Source organism: Peromyscus californicus, unplaced genomic scaffold, assembly GCF_007827085.1.
Source record: "Peromyscus californicus insignis strain IS unplaced genomic scaffold, ASM782708v3 Scaffold_17__1_contigs__length_78620276, whole genome shotgun sequence".
Lineage (NCBI taxonomy): Eukaryota > Metazoa > Chordata > Mammalia > Rodentia > Cricetidae > Peromyscus > Peromyscus californicus.
Window position 1 is genome coordinate 54232126 of NW_026294469.1, and position 19335 is coordinate 54251460.

A 19335-nucleotide genomic window follows, 5' to 3' on the forward strand; every position below is an offset into this window, starting at 1 on the left:
GCAGACAGTGATTTGTTCAATGTGGCCACACTGGAAGAGGAACAAAGGGGTCCAGCGAACTCCCCGAGTTTGTCTTTGGAGATCCTGAAGTGAGGTCAGAGTTTAAATAGAGGGCCGAAGATCGGAACTTCTGAGCAGTCCTGGAGGTGCGGTCCTACCCACCACTGACCCACCATTATCGGGGCTTCAGTCTTATTTTATAAGGTGGTCTGATAAATTGTTAGAACTGTATAAAATCTTTGGGAGACAAACTCCCCCTCTGGCTGGTGCCTTTTCCTTCTTCCAGCCGGAGATTCCTGGAGAAATTCCCATGGTGGATGATGTTCCATTGTTCAGGAGTCTGCCGTTCACATTGAGAGACCAGTATCTCCGTAGAACACCCTGGTTTTTGCTGGCCCCTTACTTCACCCAGATTGATTAGCCACTTTGCTGAGTAGGTTTGGTTCTGCAGGGTATTTTCTATTGAATGTGGGATAATGGTCTAAGTCAAGGACCAGGAACCCACATTTCTCATTTCAGTAGTCTGTGGAAGCACGCTCCTGACATTTACATCTCACTGCTGCTCCTCAGTCCGCGTGCAGAATCCAGTGGTTACCGTGGGAACGTTATGGCCTGAAAAGCCTGATATGAACTTGGCTAACCTGTAGTCTGAATTCACACTGTTCTCAGATGTTTCCCCAGCATTGCTCAATTTGACCTGCAGAAACCTGGGTATTGTGATTAATTATAACACCCTAATTATATTTCTCAAAGCTTCCATGTGTGGGCAGTTGTTCTGAGTACATCAAACATACTATCTTGGTCTATTCTTGGAAATGACGGAATTGGAACAGAAAAAATGATACCATTTGCCAGGGTACAAATGTCTCCCTGTGAGAGTTTAAGGGTTTATGACCATGTTCCAAATGTTAGGGGAAGGCTGTTGCTTGTTTCTGGAAAGGTCATTTGCCCAGTGAGCAAGGGTCACAGGGTCACAGCAGGCTTATTTCCTATCATTTGGCATTAGTAACTGGAGGTAACATTATGTAGCGCAGCCCAACAAGAAAAATCAAATTTTATTATTTTTATTTTTTGGCTTTCAAGACAGGGTTTCTCTGTGTAACCTTGGCTGTCCTGGTACTCGCTCCGTAGGCCAGGTTGGCCTCAAACTCACAGAGATCCACTTGCCTCTGCCTCCCGAGTGCTGGGATTAAAGGTGTGTGCCACCACCACCTGCCTCAAAAAACAAATTTTAATACCCACATAGCATTAGTTTTCACTTATCCAGGTATCAACCTTAAAACTGAACAATACTTGTAATACTTGCTCACTTAGGTATGTCAACAATTTCAAGTGGATTTAAAAATGAGCTACCAAGGTTTTATTTATGTAAATCTCAGTGCCTTTCTTGTAGAAATCCTCATTTATTTTGTAGAAAACTTCATTTTTAGGAAATATACTAGATTTTAGACTTAAAAAAGAGACCAGTTTGGATTTGTCAGCATATACCACAGGTTGAGTAAAGGATTATCTAAAATGTTAAGGACCAGAAGCATGTTTCAGATTTGGATTTTTATCTTATTCTATTTTTTACTTTGGAGTATTTGCATTGACTTTCTTGGTTGGTTTTTCAGATTGGACATGCTCAATCTTTTTTTTTTTCTTATTTATTTATTTTTCTATTAGCAGCTTGATACAGTATAAATTCTTATCCTCATAGTGAAATGTTTCATTGAGGCTTGCCCAGTAATTGATTAAAACCAAAACTTATTATAAGCCACAGTCATCCTAGGGTCCCCCCTGCTATGTAGCCTCCCTGGTTCTGTGGGTTGCAGTCTGATTGTTCTTTGCTTTATATCTAGAATCCACTTATGAGTGAGTACATACTATGTTTGTCTTTCTGGGTTTGGGTTACCTCACCCAGGATGATGTTTTCTAGTTCCATCCATTTGCCTGCAAATTTAATGCTGTCATTGTTTTTCTCTGCTGAGTAGTACTCCATTGTGTATATGTACCACATTTTCTTAATCCATTGTTCAGTTGACAGGCATCTAGGTTGTTTCTAGGTTCTGGCTATTACAAATAGTGCTGCTGTGAACATAGTTGAGCATGTATCTTAGTGGTATGATTGAGCATTCCCTTGGGTATATGCCCAAGAGTGGTATGGCTGGGTCTTGAGGTAGATCGATTCCCAGTTTTCTGAGAAACCACCATACTGATTTCCACAGTGGTTGTACAAGTTTGCACTCCCACCAACAGTGGAGGAGTGTTCCCTTTACTCCACGTCCTCTCCAACATTGACTGTCATTAGTGTTTTTGATCATAGCCATTCTGACAGGTGTAAGGTGGTGAGATGCTCAATCTTTTTCTTTCCCTCTTGAGTACTTATGCATTCTGGGATTGTACAAACAGGCCATTCCCATGTCATGGGAATGTTTAACTTGCAAGCATTTTTCTTATATGTGTACCACTTACTTCTGTTCAGTAAGCATTTAGCGTATTACATAGTACCCGCTATGAATAGTATAAGGCATGAAAACTAAAACCAGTTTGTAGAGGGGAGGCATCCCGGAGGAATCACAGACAGTGTGAAAAAGTAAGTATTCGGTGAGATACTTTGAATTCAAGATTCCAGCCAGGAGTTGGCTTGTTGAGTCCCCGTGAACATGGTGAGCCATAAAATACCAGCCTGCTGTTAATGAGGACAGGATTAAAAATTAAAATCCCTAATGATCATTAGAGGAGAAGTATTGGACTTGTAGCTAAGTGCAAGGAAGCAGAGTTGAGGGCTGCATCTCCTTGGAGACGGGTGGGGGTTAGGAAACTCCAGGGTAGGCTCCTCAGAGGAAAGACTTCCCACAGCATCTTTGAGGGATGTGTGGGAGGAATGTGATTGGTTGTCAAGAGCGTGTGGGTGTGGCACAGGCGCAAAAGGGCTGGTGGCTGTCAGTCAGCAAGGAGTGCTTGGGCATGGGGTGCTGGAAAGTATGTGTGTGTGTGTGTGTGTGTGTGTGTGTACGTGTGTACAGAGGGGGACAGAGGAGGCACGTCCCAGGGCCTCCTTCTTTAGAACTGCAGAGCGAGCACAGCACATGCGGTTTAGGCAGAGGAGAGCCCAGCTGTGCAGCTCCAGTGGTCTGCCCCCAGCTGTGCAGTGTGTAGAGGGAAGTACAGTGACTGCAGGGAGCTGATTGTTAGTCCGGAAAGGTTTTCAGGGGCCCCTGGGAACCTGTGCCAAGGAAGGGTGGTGCACCACTGTCTCCAGGAGCCAGGAGTGAAGCTTGGGTTTTGCCCTGCACTTAAGGGACGGTCCTGGAAGGACTCCCGAATCTGAATTCACACCTTCTGTTCCAAGGGTGATGGTGTCCATGTCTTCAGCCTCTCTGTGGACTGTTCAAGGACCTCAAAACCTTACCCACTCTCATTTACATCTTCAGTTTTCCCCAAACATTTACAAAATCATAAAGCAGCTACAGTGTCTCATAATGTAACAGCAGAACAAAAATCCTAATTTTTTAGCTGCCTCTTTTCTCTTCATCTCTGTCTTGAACATGACTTACACGTCACAGAGAAGGGCAATTAGTCAGGTGTCATTTTCAAATGCACGGCTTATTATTTACATAAGAAGAAACACTTCACAGCAAATAAATTTAAGACACTGAAGTTAATGCCACCAGTGCCCTTGGCAGAGCTCACTCACAGACAGCAGATGAGTTAGCACGTGGCTGGTTCTAGTCCCATCTCCCCGTGCACAGCGAACCACCATGTCCCCATTCACCGGTCGGGAAGGACAGTGTGTGGATGCTGGTTTCGTAGCAGGTGTCCTTGGAGAGCAGTGGAGCTAGCTGGTCAGGCCAACAGTGTGTCAGAGACGGGCAGGCAGGAGATCCTGGTGTGAGACTGGTCGCTGGAAGGGTCCCTCATTGCTAGAGTGCCAAGCACCCCTGCATTGAGGTGTATTGGAGATCAGCAGAGACCAGTGTCTGCTGAGCTTCCAGGGCCTGGGTTTTTACAGCCCTTCTGAGGCTTATCTTGCCCTTGCAGGCTGTTCTGCCTTTGTTCCCAATTGGTGCAGGCTGCCTGTTCCTAGGGCCTTGCTGGTTACACCCTGGCACTGAATTCACTAACCCTGCTGTGTTTATGGGATGATGCACCCACCTAAGCGTGTTCAGTGTTTTGCTTTATGGATAAGCTTGCCATCAGCACATTGGGCAGGGGCGCCTCTGTCTTGTGAGCCCCCTCCTTTTCCGTTCTAAGTATTTACTAATGTCCCTTTACAACCAGTCTCCTCAAAGTCAGTTCTTCTCCTCATAAGCTCCATCCTTCCAGTAGGCCTGACCCTGCGGTTCCATCAGCGCTGACCTGTGGGTCTCCCATGGCTTTCTTGTCTTCAGTTTCTCCATGATTATGTCTTGTCCAAGGCAGTTGTCTGGCCTACAGGATGCTGTTTTCTCTTGGTTTCTTCCTCATTGCCAGCCCCTGCTTAGTCCTTCCTGTCCAGTATGAATGATGATGTGTCTTTACTCTCAGGAGGTTCTTTTAAAAAGCATGTGTGTGTTTTGCATTCATGTGCACAGGCATGAGTGTGGCGGAATGAGGACGTCTTTGCGTTCCTTCCACCATGTCGGTTCCGGGAATTGAACTCAGGTTGTTAGGCCTTGCCACCATCATCGTTACAGGCCCTCTGAAGGTTCTCTTTCTTTTTTGACTTTCTTTTTATTTATTCTTTGTGTCTTTTACATCATGCATCTCGATCCCATTCATTTCCTCGTACCTTTATATCCGCTCTCTGCTCATGCAATCCCCCCACCCCCAAATAAAATAAAATTTAAGAGAAAAAAGAAAAAAAAAAAAACGAAAAAAGGGAAGATCTCGTCATGGAGGCTGTAGTGTGACACAGCGGGTCACGCAGTAAACCCTTTTGTCCATGTATCTTTACTTGAATGGTTGTTGCCAAGAGTCATTGGTCGCTCAGAAGGTTCCTATCCAGCCAATAGATTAGATCCTGTTGATCCCAGATGTGACTCCCTGATTCGGCTTTCTCTCCTATATCCCAGACTTGACCGACCACCTCTTTCACATCTATTTAGATTGTCAACGGGCCTTCCATAGTATATCTAAAACATTTCAACCCAGCCCCTCGAGAACATCCGGCAGACGCTCTCCCGCTGAGCTGCACCCCATCCCCCACTGTAACTTGGGTCCTCTTTGTTCCTAACTTCACTTTTCTCCAGATCGTCCTTAGTGTCTAACTGGGAATTCTCTGCTGCCGGGTGCCCGTGCCAAAGAATATGGCACTCTCCACTGTCCACATTCAGCCTCCCCACAAAGGCTCCCAGCAGCTCTCCACCTTTGAGAAAGAACTCTGCTAAATCCAGCCATCTTCCCTTTCCTCCGTCACTGTCCAAGCCAAGGACCATCTTCTCTTCCTTGGAGCCTTGCAGACAGCTCAGGTTTCACACATGGCAGCCAAAATGACCCATTTACCATAAGTTAGTCACGTGACCCTCACCATGGAGCCCAGGCCTTCCGGTCTGTTCAGTGATCTTCCTTTCCCCTCCCCTCATCCGTAGAGAACTGAATGAAGGATCTGATTAGGCAATTCCCAGATGGTCTGAATATAGGGTTGGGCGGTCAGCCTTCCTTAGCATCCAGGGAAACAGAAACCCATTTCACCAATACGGGCAGCACTAGAGGGCTGGAGGAGGGGGCACAAGCACCCACTTACGTTGTTAACGGGATCTGAGGATGTTTTGTGAAGGAATCCCAAAGAACCTTGATGCTTTTCATAGCTCATCTGGTCCTTTTATGTATAATAAAATCAAAAGAAGCCAATGCGAGCCAGAGGATCTGGGGGTGCCGTCTTAGGGATGGGAGTTTCCCTTGGGGACGGAAGGCTGGTATGGAGGATCTGTCTGCCCCTCTGTCTCAGCCTTCCTACCTCCCTGCTTCTCAGCTCACCCTGCCTCATGCAGTCTCTATAGCCATGTCTGGCTTGCTCACTCTTCTGACGTCTGAACACTTCGTCCTGATTGTCACCCTGTAGGGCTTACTGGTATGTTCCTAGTGAATACACACGGATTATTGGCATAGTTAATATGACCCAAGTATTTCTGAAAAACAAGCCTCCGATGATGAGTAACTGGCAGCTTCTGTCTCTAGAGAGCTTATGGAGGATAAAAGCACCCAAGTACTCCTTTAAGGAAACCCAAAACATTAGGGATTAGATACACCGGCAAGTAAACACCATATGTATTAGCTGAAAATTTTTTCCTTGGACCTAATGTTTGTAACAGCTTTATTCATCATTTCCTCCAAACTGGCAGTGTTGATGTCATCAACTGGTAAATGGGTCAGTGAACTAGGGTATAGCTATAAGTGGACATTTCTCTGACGTGAAAAGGAATACACAGGCGAGTTAACTGTGTATTGTGCTGGGTGCCTGGTATGCTGTGGGGTGGCCCACTTCATGACAGGTGCACAAAGCAAGCCATTCGTATAGAAAAGAGGGCGTGGGCTGGGCAGAGCTAGCAACCAAGGGCTTGGGGGAGTCTGGAGAGTAATGTACCTCTTCTGTACCGTGATTGGCATGGCCTGACTCAACTGTATCCATGTTTTTTTTAATATTTATTTGAGTGTGTGCGTGTGTGCGCGTGTGTGTGTGTGTGTGTGTGTCCACTGAGGCCAGAAGAGGACATCAGATCCCCTGGAACTAAGTCACAAGTAGTTGTGAGCTGCCTGATTTCGATGCGCTCTCAGCCGCTGACCCATTTCTCCAGCTCTGACATCCTGTTATTTTTGAGACAGTCTTACATAGTCCATGCTGGCCTTGAACTCCATCTTTTGCCTCTCAAATGCTGGGATTAGAAGTGTGAGCTATAATGTTTAGGGCTCTATAATAAATATAAGTAAAACTTTACCTTAATAAACTTAACTTACAGTGATTTTTTTTTTGAGGCAATAGATCAAAAAAGGTTTGATTTACACGTATACTGTATCACATGGTTGAGAAACTGAAGAGAGAGGAATTCAGCAGGGTCTTCCTCCTGCCCCTACACCCTAGGTCTCTTACATACCTTAAGTTTCTTTATAAAAGCGCCATGTCCTTCCGTCTCTGTGGTTTCACTTTCTGTGTCCTGTTACCTGTGGTCAACTGCAGCATGAGAGCGTTAGGTTGACAATTCTAGATGTGAACAGCTCGTAAGCAGCATGATGAAATCCTGTCCTGTCCACCCAGGAACTGCATCATCCCTTTGTCTAGTGTGCCCTCCATAGCTGCTGCCCACCAGGAGTCACTCAGTGCCACACACTGCCCTGGTGATCAGACTGCGGTGCTGATGTTTAACTGACCCTTGTTTTGGTAATGCTGTGTAGGATGCTGCGGTTCAGACAAGCCATAGAAAGGCCATAACACGCTCTTTCAATGCAAAGCTGGAAGTACCGTGAACTCTTTGAGGCTTAGGCACGCTCACAGAACTGTGAGGAGCATGCGTTGTAGCGGTTGTTGGTCGGTTCATTTCTTACCGTAAATTTAACCCAGGAGGGTATGTACAGCCTTCCCCTGCCCCCGGTGTGCTCTCAGAAAGGGGCACCACCCACACAGGCTTCTGTACTGTCCAGGTATCAGGCGTCCTTCGGGGGACTTGCATTGTTCATGGTAATAAAAGTGTTGGGATGGAAGTGTGCAGGGGAGACCTACCGTATAACTGGACCAGACCCTAAGTGAACAGGTTCAGCATTTAGAAGTTAACTTAGGAGGGGCTGCTGCTGTGATTTTTCTTGGAAAGCATTTTGATTGAGTTGACGGCATGTGCCACTGTGGCTTAGGAACAACTGGGCACCCTTTCGTCAGTTGGCATTCTGCTATTTCTTGATGGCTGTCAAGGGGGCTTCTTGAACACTGGCAGAGCATAGGCCTTGCCTTGTTTTCATTAAATTCTAAACCCTCGCTTTCATTTAATCCTGAGAGGAGTTTTGGTCACCCTGTGCTCAAAGCCCTCAGGAAATAGGGGAGTAGCTGTTTCCGGAGATCAGCCTGTACCACCACACTCGGTTTGTGTGGCGCTGAGGAGTGAACTCAGGACTTTGTGCATGCCAGTGAGCACTCCTCCAGCTGAGCTCCACCCCCAGCCCCATCTGCCATTTTGAAGTACAGTTCAGTTTTCTGTGTTTTCCTAACCTCACAGGTTTCTAGCTCTGTGAAAATGGACTCAGCAGGGCTGCTTCTCACTTACTGTCCCCTGAGGGTGTCCCCACTGGCTTCTCTTCAAGAGTTTGCTTTGGTGTTAATATATTGGGATGCTGATGTATTGGTGTGATGAGGGAGAACACATTCAACCCATCCCCGCAGAAAGAGTCCGGTCCCCTCTCCCTGTGCCCTCTTGCTGTGCCACACTGTCACGTGTGCTTCTGCTCTGAGTCTGTTACTTGACAGAACTGTCTTTTAGAAAGCAGTCTTGTGTCGTCTTAGCTCCAAGTTCATCTGATATGTACAAGAATCACGCCTTTGGCTTTTAAAATACTACTCTGAAACAACTATTTGTTGATGATTCTGTGCTTAAAGCTTTCTTCTGAAGTGGACATTTGTTGCTTCTTATTCTTTGATAGTATAAGTAGAGATTACTAATGGTTTGCTCTGTGTAATCAAATATCACTGTGGTACATGCCTGTAATCCCAGAACTCAGGAGAATGAGGCAGGGGAAATGTGCATCTGAGGTTAGCCCAGATTACATAGCAAGAACTTGTCTCAAAAGAAAACAAGAATTATGGGGGAAAGGCCTTGGGAGATATCTTAGTTACTTTTCTGTTACTGTGACAAAATACCATGACCAAGGCAACTTATAAAAGAAAGCGTTTAATTAGGCTTTTGGTTTAGAATTGGGCTTGGGGTTAGACTCCATGATGGCAGGAAACAGGAACAGCTGAGAGCTCACATCCTGATCCATAAATAGGAGGCAGAGAAAGACGTGCTGGGAATGGCACCTGAAACCCTAAAGCTCACCTCAATGATAGCCAAGCCTTCCAGTCCTCGCCAAACAGTTCCACCAGTCGGGGACCAAGTATTCAAACAAGTATTCCAAGTGGCCTGTGGGAGCCATGCTCAGACCACCACAGGAGAGATGGCAGTTTGTCTCAGAGGCCACTAGTGCATGGCTATTTCTTTATTGTCTCCCTATAAAATATTGATACTTTTATTGTTAATACGGAGATGAGAATTCTTTGCCTGGGTCCAAGACTCTTCTGAACACTTGCCAACCCTTTTTGCTTTATTTAAAAAACTGGGCATGGTAGTGAACATTTTTAACCCTAGCACCTGGGAGGCTGAAGCAGGAGGATAACTGTGATGAGTTCAGGGCCAGCCTGAGCTACAGAGCTTATTTCATAAATAAAACAAGCCTGTTTCCCGAGTCTTTTTAAATGAACCGCGGACATGTAACTGTGCTAATGTGACAGAGAATGAAGGAGAATTTTGTGTGTCTCTTTAGTTGTTCTGTGTTTAGTCTCTCTTAGGTGCAGTGTTTCCACAGCACCCCACAAGGAAGACATGCTTGTGACCTTAGTTCACAGTTGGGGGAGTGGCTGTTGTTAGCCAAGTGTCTGCTTGGGGCCACACAGTGAATCACAGAGACGGGGACCAGCCCCTCTGTGGTTCTGTAGAGTCAGACTCTCACCATTTAAGTGGGTTTGCTTGTCAGTTCACGTGCAGCCGATGATTAAGTTTAAACAGGTATTTCTTCATCATTTGTTCTGCTGAAAGTAACGTCTCTCACATGAGAACTGATTCTACACAGCCTGACTTAATGAAGGCTGAGCCACATTGGCTCCATTCTGGAGAATGACAGCCCTTGTGATATGGCAGTGTTTGCTTTGGATCGCTTGATTCTTGTCAGGCTCGAGACTGTCTTTTCAGCTCAGCTTCCAGTTTGCTTCAAGGGTCCTGGACAGAGGGACATCTAACTAGCACAACTGTGTCCCTAGTCAAAGTGGGAAGCTTTTGTGTGTGTGCATGTGCGTGTGTGTGTGTGTGTGTGTGTGTGTGTGTGTGTGTGTGTGTGTGTTTAGTACTTGGAATTGAACTGGGACCTCATATGTTAGACAAGCGTTCTACCTCTGAATTCTATATCCCCAGCCTGGAAACTTCTATGAAAAGAGTTATATTTACCAGTAGTTTTAAAGTATCTTTATCAAGTATAATAGCTCATATGTAAACATTCTCTCATATATGTTAAGGGGCAGCCTTAAAGTACCCTTCAGGGTTCCGTGTTCCCAAGATGACCACATACACCACGCTTGTCTTGTGGTTGCTTAATTGTTGAAGAGCAAAGGTTTTAAATGTTTAAAATCAGTCAATGATTTAGTATGGCTCATTGAAAAAGACAAAAGTCCCCATTCACAACAGATCAGGTGATGGTTTTACTTGATATTGAAGTAGTTGAGGTCTCACATATTGTCTACTTTTAAAAACAATAATTTTCATGAAAATAATATTTCTATAACGAATACCTGGATATTTGAGTTAGATGAAAATTGTAAGTATTTAGAGGGTGAAAAATTCTACCCTCCTAAAGCAAGCTGCTTCCTGGATGACCCAGTACTGCACTGTAATTGCTTTTTTTTTTTTTTTTTAATGTGTATGAGTGTTCTGCCTGAGTGTATGTCTGTACCATATGTATGCAGTGCTGCGAGGCCAGAAGAGGGTGGGCATCAGATCCCCTGGGACTGCCGTTACAGACAGCTACGAGCTGCCCTGTGGGTGCTGGGAATTGAACCCAGGGGTTCTTAACCACTGAGCCATCAGCTCAACAGCTCTGTAATTAGATATTTCCAAAGAACTGCATAGTTTTGTTAGTTTTTCACTGTCTTAGGGCTGCCGGAGCTCAGCGGCAGAAGAATCACTTAACACGCGTGTGTCCAGCACTGAGCAGCAGTGCTGCGGAATGCCAGTTTAAGTAAGTACAGCAGGTGACTTTGCCTCCCGTCTAAAGGGGCCCTTTCTTCTCTCCTGCGCAGCAAATGAAGAAGCACCCTTGCCGCGAGTGTGACAAGTCCTTCAGCTCCTCCCACAGCCTGTGCCGCCACAACCGCATCAAGCACAAAGGCATCAGGAAAGTGTATGCCTGCTCGTAAGTCTCACGTCTGCGGGGGACTCCGAGAAGGGACTGTAGTCACAGAGCTTCTCGGGTTTTGCCGTTTACTTGATTCCTGCTCTGCTCTGGCGTCCAGGCTCTGCCGTCTTACCTGTATCCCACTTCGGGGTGTTTGTTTCCATGGTCACATGTGAAGTGAGCAGCTATCTTCACCCACGCTTACCCTGTATTCAGTTACTAAGTGGGACAGGTTTGTGTTAGAGTGTGGCGGGCTTGTCAGGTGCACGGGGGATGAGATACCTCTTAGATAGTGACTGGACCGTGCTGCCATGTAGATTTGGGGTTGATTTACTCCGGTGCAGTGGAAGCTCTGACTGCAGTCTGCCACCTAAGTTAGAGAAGCTTTGACTGCTGGCTGAGATCAAACAAATGTGAGGGACTGAGGGGCCAGTGTAAACCACCACCAGGAGTCAGTCCTAAATTGCCTCTTTGTATGAGGTGACCCGGCTGTGGTTATTAGTGGTGGGGAATCTGTGTCACCCACTCAACCCACATGCGCAGAGTGAGTGCAGAGGGCAAAGCTCTGCTCATAAGAGACCGCAGAGGGGCTGGAGGGATGGCTCAGCACTCAGGAGCGCTTGTTCTTCCTGCAAAAGGCTCGAGTTTGATTCCTGGTGCCTACATGGTGGTTTACAACCATTATAACTCCAGTTCCAAGGAACCCAGTCCCCTCTTCTGAATTCCTCAGTCACCAAGTGCACATGTGGTGTACGTACATACGTGCAGGCAAAACCCTCACACATAACATAAAAAATAAAGTGAACAAATCTAATTGAGAGAGAGAGAGCGAGTTGATTGTGGTCACAGTCAGGCCCCGTGGGCCTCATGGCGAGGACACACATGACGTTAGCCATCAGATTAATGGGAATTTTCTGTGCCTTGGGTATTTAGGGAACATTTTGTAAGTAGGAAATCAAAGTGGGGAGTGCTGGGTGAGATGAAAACATTCCGTTCAGTCTGTGTGTTGACACTAAGAGCATCAGGTACATGGTGTCCCGGGTTGAGAAGATGGAAAAGCAGCTGCCTGGCATGGGACCTCCATGTTTCTTTTCTGTTGGCTTGCTCTGTTTCTTCTTTTCTATTTTTTGCCCCTTTTACTGAAAGGCAGTAAAATGGAGAGATTTTTTTTTTCCCTCCAGCTAATTTACTACCAGCCACAAATGTCATGAGGGGACCAGTGAGGTGCCTCAGGGAGTTCAGGCGCTCCATAAGCTGACAGTACAGGTTCAAATCCCCAGGACGCCGCACTAAGGGTGGGAGAGGGGAGAACGGACTCCACAGGTTGTCCCTGGCCCCACACACGTGCATTGGCATGCACAGGCACCAGGCGCGCGCGCGCGCGCACACACACACACACACACACACACACACACACGAACGCGCACGCACGCATGCACGCCCTCACGTGCACACACACTCAAAGGAAAAGCCTTTCATGCTTGAGAATATTTGCTGTCAGGCTGGCTCTTGCTGCCACCCCACCCCACAGAGGCTCTCTTAAGATGGAGTCACCAGCATCTGGGGACTGTCATTAAGATATCCCCAGATGCCTTTTCAGGGTAACAAATGTGGTTCTAAAGACAGGAGAGAAGATGTTATTACCCTTCACAATGCAGTAGGTTTTATGTTTGTTTGTTTTTTGGAGGGCTGCATTTAGACAGGGTCGCACTCTTTAGCCCAGGTTGGCTCAAACACTTCTGTCTCTGCCTTCCTGCTTTTAGAATTATAGGCGTGGACCAGCACATTGGGTTGTTTCAGTACTGTTCTTGAGGTCTGACATAGCATCCATAATCACTGTGGTCATTAACTTGTTTAAACTTGTTTTTGGACTGTTTTCTTAGGAAAATAGTAAATTAAAACCTTTCCAGGAGATCATGTTTGTAGTGTACAAAATTTAAGTAAGGTACCTCTGATGGATAGCCTGCTTTCTGAATTTTAATCTCCCAAATGAATAAAGCATTTCCAGGTACAAACACAAGTTGCATTTGTACTCTGAGGAATCTAGGCTAACATTCCGTTTTGAAATGCAGAGGGGCCAGGGGTTCTGAAGGGACCACCTGCAGCCTGAGGCATCTCTTACGTAAATTCTGAGGGCTGCTCTGAGTCACTGGAAAGAAAACTCAGAGAATTTAGTATTCTCCAGTTTTGTTTTGTTTTTTTAAAGATTGAGGCCATCTCTATAGAAGTACAAATTAAGTACTGCGTTAGCCAAATCTAGAAAAACAAATACCTGCCTGCACTAAAGTAGGCTGTTCCGGTGAGGACCCAAAGGTCAACAGAGGCCTGGAGAAGTGGCTCAGCAGTTAAGAGTTCTCGCTGTTCTTCCACAGGCCCCCGTAACTCCAGCTCCAGGCTGTACCTGTGCACCTGTGGCCTGCACACATACACAGAGATATTATTTGTAATCAGCCTCTTTTGCAGAAGTCTAGGGGTAGGCCCTTTTCACAATAGGGAGTGGGGGTCACAGCGGTGTTCTATGTGGAGGCCCCAGTGGCAGTCTGTCTTTCTGGGCCTCCTGCACATGCCGTTAGCCAGGTCCCTCTGCAGAGAGCACCACGTGGCAGCCATAGCTCCCGTCTCGATCTTGTGCTCACAGACACTGCCCCGACTCCCGGCGGACGTTCACGAAGCGGCTGATGCTGGAGAAGCACATACAGCTGATGCACGGGATCAAGGATCCTGACGTGAAAGAACTGACTGACGACACCAACGAGGAAGAAGCCGAGATAAAGGAAGACGACGCCAAGGTCAGACATCGCAGCTCGGTTCTTTCACTGTGGCCTGTGCCGATGCGTGTTCCCTGTTCATTCTCACCTACATCTTGGGTAGTCATAGCTTAAGTTCAGCCTGTCAAGACTACAGCTCCCAACTGCTCCTGAAAAGGAACCTTTTCTAAGTTTCTTCTGTATCCTTCCAGAAACAGCACACAGGATCTCCTCATGTAACTCACAAAATTTACACATTGACTTGGGGAGGTTATCTCCTCATCAAAGAAATGGTATTAAGCAGATGCTTTTCACTGGCTGTGTCAGCTGTGGCACGTGTTCAGAGTGACTCTTTGATTCTCTTTGAAATAGTAAAAGATCGAGTCCCACAACCACGCCTTCTTCTCTGTGTGGGTGCTGAACCCCGGTCCGCTGACACTGTGTATACACAGGAGCCCATGCACAGGCATTGAGTGTTCTGCTCGCTGTTAGAGTTACGGAAAGCACCACAGAGCAGTCACTGCTGGCTTTGGTGTCATGATAAGTCTAGAATGTACGTGGGCTAAAGCAGTTTCTCAAGACATGCATTAGTGGTTAATCATCGAGCATGCCCCTCATCCAGACAGAGTTAGGTGGGTGTGGCATTAGGGCAGGTCTTCCCCACAGGAAGTTAAGTGTGTGTAGACGTAGCTGCAGGTGTAGGCCATCAGAGCGGTGCCCTAGTACAGAGGAAGTGGAGGCATTAGGGATTTAGACAGCCAGGGGAAAGGAAAAAGGCAACTCCAGAGGGGACATGGTGTGACAAGGAGGACCAGAAGGACAGTTGCCAGGGGCAGCAGCTGGTGCTGGGTCCATGGAGTCTTGTAGTCATCCCCTCTGGTCATAATGAAAGCATGTGCCCCATGTTCTCTCCTGTGAAGTGCTCCACTCTGCCTCTCTTGTCCCAAGTCATCTCTACTTCCTGTCTCAGTCTACCCTATTGTCCTGTAAGCACACAGGCCTTGCTCCCACCTGGGGTTTTAGCACTCAGCTTCTGGTGTCTGAACCAGACCCCTGTCCACATATCACCATCACCATGGCCCTCCATGACCATGCCATGTCACCTGACCCCTCCCAGCATTTCGCACATGAACCCTTTCCATGCCTTAGCTTTGTCTGCCGAGGTGTGGAAGGCCTGGGGTGCTGCTCCCCTGTAGCCCATGATCATGAGCTCCTCAGCCACTGCTGTGCACAGTGGCTCCTGGAAGCACAGAAATGCTTTCTTCCGGGTGGGGTGGGTTTGGGGGGGGAAGCTGCAGTGTGCATTCACACCGTTAAGGCCCCCAACTCCCCTGCGTCCAGTGTCTGCTCTCCCAGCGGCCGCAGCATTGCTGCCAGCCGCAGAGCCCACCACCTTCAGCTCTTTTTTTTGTCTTCGCTCCCCCTAACAAAGGTCCCCAGTCCCAAGCGGAAGTTGGAAGAACCGGTTTTAGAGTTCAGGCCTCCCAGGGGTGCCATCACTCAGCCACTGAAAAAGCTGAAAATCAACGTCTTTAAGGTTCACAAGTGTGCCGTGTGTGGCTTCACCACCGAGAACCTGCTGCAGTTCCACGAACACATCCCTCAGCACAAGTCGGACGGCTCCTCCTACCAGTGCCGGGAGTGCGGCCTCTGCTACACGTCCCACGTCTCCCTGTCCAGGCACCTCTTCATCGTGCACAAGCTGAAGGAGCCTCAGCCCGTGTCCAAGCAGAACGGGGCCGGGGAAGACAGCCTGCAGGAAAACAAGCCTGGCCCCGAGGACGAGGCTGCCGAGGACGCAGCTTCAGACCGGAAGTGCAAAGTGTGCGCCAAGACTTTTGAAACGGAAGCTGCCTTAAACACGCACATGCGGACACACGGCATGGCCTTCATCAAATCCAAAAGAATGAGTTCAGCCGAGAAATAGCCACAGCTCCTCCACAGGAAAAGCTCTAGCCACATAGGAACTGAAAACAAGACTTTTTTTGTTACCAAAAGTTTGCAGTATAGCAGAGTTAACAGTTCTGTCTAGGCTGTCGCAATATATTCTCTGTCCTGTCCCCTCACCTCCTCAGATGTACCCCTCCCCGTAAGTATTAAGGCAGTATTTGAGTTTTAAAGAGTTTGTATATATTTAAATAACTTTTTATACTCTTTGTTACATGTTTGTATCAGTATTTGGTGGAAAATGTTTTGAGTTTTTGGGGTTTTTTGTTTTGTTTTGTTTTTTGTGTTAGAGTTTTCCTTTTTTGTACCATTTCTTTAAAACAGAGTTCTTCGTAACAGGGGCAGTTCCTGAATTCAAACCAACCATTTTGTATGTTACCAATTTGAATGAGTTCAGTAATTACAGGCTAACATGCCTTTTTTAGTGTTTTTAATTTTTAGAACTCACCACATACATTTTAGGTGATTGTGGTCTCACAACACTAGCAGCTCTTAAGTGTCTTAGCACCACACTCAGTGTGCCTGCTCCTAGCAACTGAGGGCTCCGAGGACAACAGCACCCTGGGGAGGGCGTGGCCTGAACCCTCCCAGACAGCATCTGAAGCAGCCCTGCAGATCCCTTCTTCCTCAAGTGAGTAAAAGAGGCCAGGAATCTGGTAGGGAATGCAGGCGTCCTTAACCCATCTGGAAGAATGAGGAAGAAGGGATCCATAGGGGGAGCCAACAGCTGGCCATGTTTCTGGGTGAATTTGCAAGGCTGATCCACAGAGCCTGAGGAGACCGGCTAGGAAAAGGCCAGCCTACTGTCAAAGTTGAAAGCCGTAGTTAGACCTGTAGCTCTCTAGTCGGGTTTTGTCATGTAACTCACTATCTATTACAGAGACACGTATTCCAAGAACATCAAGTCTTTCTCTGGCTCTTGATAGGAACATAAAGGCACAGTTGACTTAACCCTTTGCTGTCTACACAGTTGGTGTTTCCTGTTCTGGGTGCTACTGCCAAATGTCCTGGTCCTTAGAGTTGGGATGCACAACTTTACCACCGACCTAGCAATGCAGCAGCCTGTACTCTGCAATTGGCCCTAGAGAAGCACTGAGCCACCAGGCTTCTAGAGTCACGTCAGTCCCTCTCATGGCCACCGGACTGGAGCACCGGAGAGGTGCTCTCCGTCACTTCCCTGTAGTTCTCTGGGAAAGCTATCTATTTCGGTTATTGTTTTGTGTTTTCGGTTGCATTTTATATCTTGTATTTATCTTCAGATATGTTTTGTACTTTTTTGTTCAGTTTTCCTAAGCAAAGAAATTCACTTGTGTATATAGATACTTGCATGCTAGACTGTAGTCAACGTTCAGTTCCTTGGAAGGTCTTGCTGCTGTCGGGTGTGCGCACTACATCCATTGTGACTGTATTCAACCCATTTCACGTGTAAATAAACGAGGAACATCTGGCCCTTGAGCTTCTTCAAGAGAGTTATTGGTGGGTCTCTGACATCAGGAAGTTTGGGAAGTGACTCTTTACCGGGACAGGCTACAGAATATTGCAGAATTCTTTCCACTCTGAAGAATGGCTCGCTCGTTCTCATCAGTGGCCAGCTAGCTACTCTGCCACTTTCTGTTGACTCCATCGGTACAATCCAAGGGTGTGACAGTATTCCTCAACTTGAAATTTAATTGCTGTTCCTTGTTGCATCTGTATTGCTCCCAGTTGTGTTCATGCACTTTCACATGTCCCTGCATTTGAACCTTGCAATAAGCCTGCGTGGTGGCCACGCAGGTCTGTCCAGCCTACAGTTGAGGAAGCTGAGCTCAGGCTCAGCTCTTCGCCTGAGCCCTCACAGCTGGTAAGTGGCTTTGCATATTAGAACCCAAATATTTTGCTCTCAATCTAGTCCTTGCTCTTTGTGGTTATGTACATATTGACAAATATTCATTTATCCAACAAATAAAGTTATGTGCGAAATGCAACAGTCACACTTTCGTTTGGGGCACTATGGCGTTTTAGAAATTTAATTTTTACTTTTGTACTTGTGTGTGTCTGTGTGAAGGTCGCGCACAGGTGCTGCAGAGGCCAGAGATTCAGGTCCATGAAGCTGGAGTTACAGGTGGCTGCACACTGATAACCTATGGGAACCAAACAGCCACAGGAGCAGTATGAGCTTGGAAGCACCGAGCCACCTCTCCAGTCCTGCACTGTGTTATAAGATAACCGGAAGTATTTCTGCTTTTTAATAACCAGAATAGTTTGACACGGTGGAATTGATACCTGTTAAATGTTTCGTTTTGAAGGGTTACAAGAATGACTTTTTAAAACTCCCAGAGGTTCAAAACGGAGAAACCAGAATCCTGGTCAAGTGCTGCACCCTGCAGGGAAATCTAAATCTGGCCAGTCAGCACCTCTGAGAAAGATCCGTGAACTAAAGGATAGGTCTTGGGGAAGTTTCCCAGAATGCAGCAGGGATTAGGAGCTGGAGTTTGTGGTAGACAGGGAAGAAGTCAAGAAGGACACAACGAGAGGATCCCGTGGTGGTTTAATAGACGTTCCAAGGGGGAATAGGGACCCGGAAAAGTCAGAATGGACCATCCTTTACCGTCAATTAAATCATGCACATTTGAGTTAACACAGAATGCTGACCAAGAATCCATACACTGGAACTCAGTCCCATCCATCATTCATGAAGTGTGGGTGTTTGAGAGAGAAGACACACACAGCAAGTAAATGACTTGTCCAAGGTTGTTGTTGTTTTTTTTTTCCTCATTTCCAGTGTCCACTGTGAGTAGACTGAAAGAAGTATGGCTCCCTAATACCTGACCCCATTTTCTCACTGGGACAGAAATGGAAAGGGCAAAGTGCATTTAAATGCACTGGCCTAGAAGTAACACTAAAAGCAGTGTGTCATCTGTCATCAACCAAAACCAGTCCTGTGGTCCCCAGAGGTAGGAAGAGCAATCTCCCTGTGTACTCAGAGGCAGCATGACAGCTATGACAGAAATCATTGCCAGAGCTTTGGTGCTAGCTCGGGCTAAGGACTGGACACAGCTGGGCAGAAGCTTCCATTGGTTGTGAGCCAAATTCCTGAAGTAGGGAGGAGAGGGATTCCTGCAATGAGACACAGAGAAAAGGAACTACATCAGAAAGTTCAAACGGAGGTGATTTCAGGATTTCTCCTGGATGTTAAAGGATGAGTTTGAGTTTTAGATAGACATTTAAGACAGGGTTGTGTCTAGTTGGGTAACTTAGTTTTACCAGTTATAATAACAGCGATACCCAAGGAAGAAGAGCAGCAAAATGATCCAGAACACGAAGGAAACGCGTAGGCTTGGCCCACATGGCCACATTCTCAGCAGGTCCCTCCAATCCTCCCACAGTATGAAGACAACTGTATACTCCTGCCATGGCTTACTTTCTCAGCAGATTCCTCGGTCCTCTCACAGTATGAAGACAGCTGTATACTCCTGCCATGACTGACTCACCATTTCACCAGCAGCTCTGGGCTTGTGTGACCCCCATCTCAGTATCTGACCACCAGTGAGATTTCTAGTGGGCAACTCGGGGCAAC

At 46.8% G+C, this 19335-nt stretch overlaps 1 protein-coding gene across 21 annotated transcripts in view; it reads left to right on the forward strand.

Moving 5' to 3' along the window:
• Positions 1-17749, forward strand: part of Znf532 (zinc finger protein 532) — a 113544-nt gene extending 95795 nt beyond the window's left edge. For 17 of the 21 annotated variants that reach the window (XM_052742337.1, XM_052742345.1, XM_052742334.1 and 14 more), the window contains 3 exons: positions 10991-11103; positions 13724-13874; positions 15265-17749. In XM_052742337.1, the coding sequence (XP_052598297.1) occupies positions 10991-11103; positions 13724-13874; positions 15265-15759 (759 nt within the window). In that variant the 3' untranslated portion in view covers positions 15760-17749. Of the gene's footprint in view, positions 1-10990; positions 11104-13720; positions 13875-15264 lie in introns of all 21 variants that reach the window. The other 4 variants (XM_052742346.1, XM_052742349.1, XM_052742351.1 and 1 more) reach the window with 2 other exon arrangements.
• The last annotated feature ends 1586 nt before the right edge of the window (positions 17750-19335 follow it).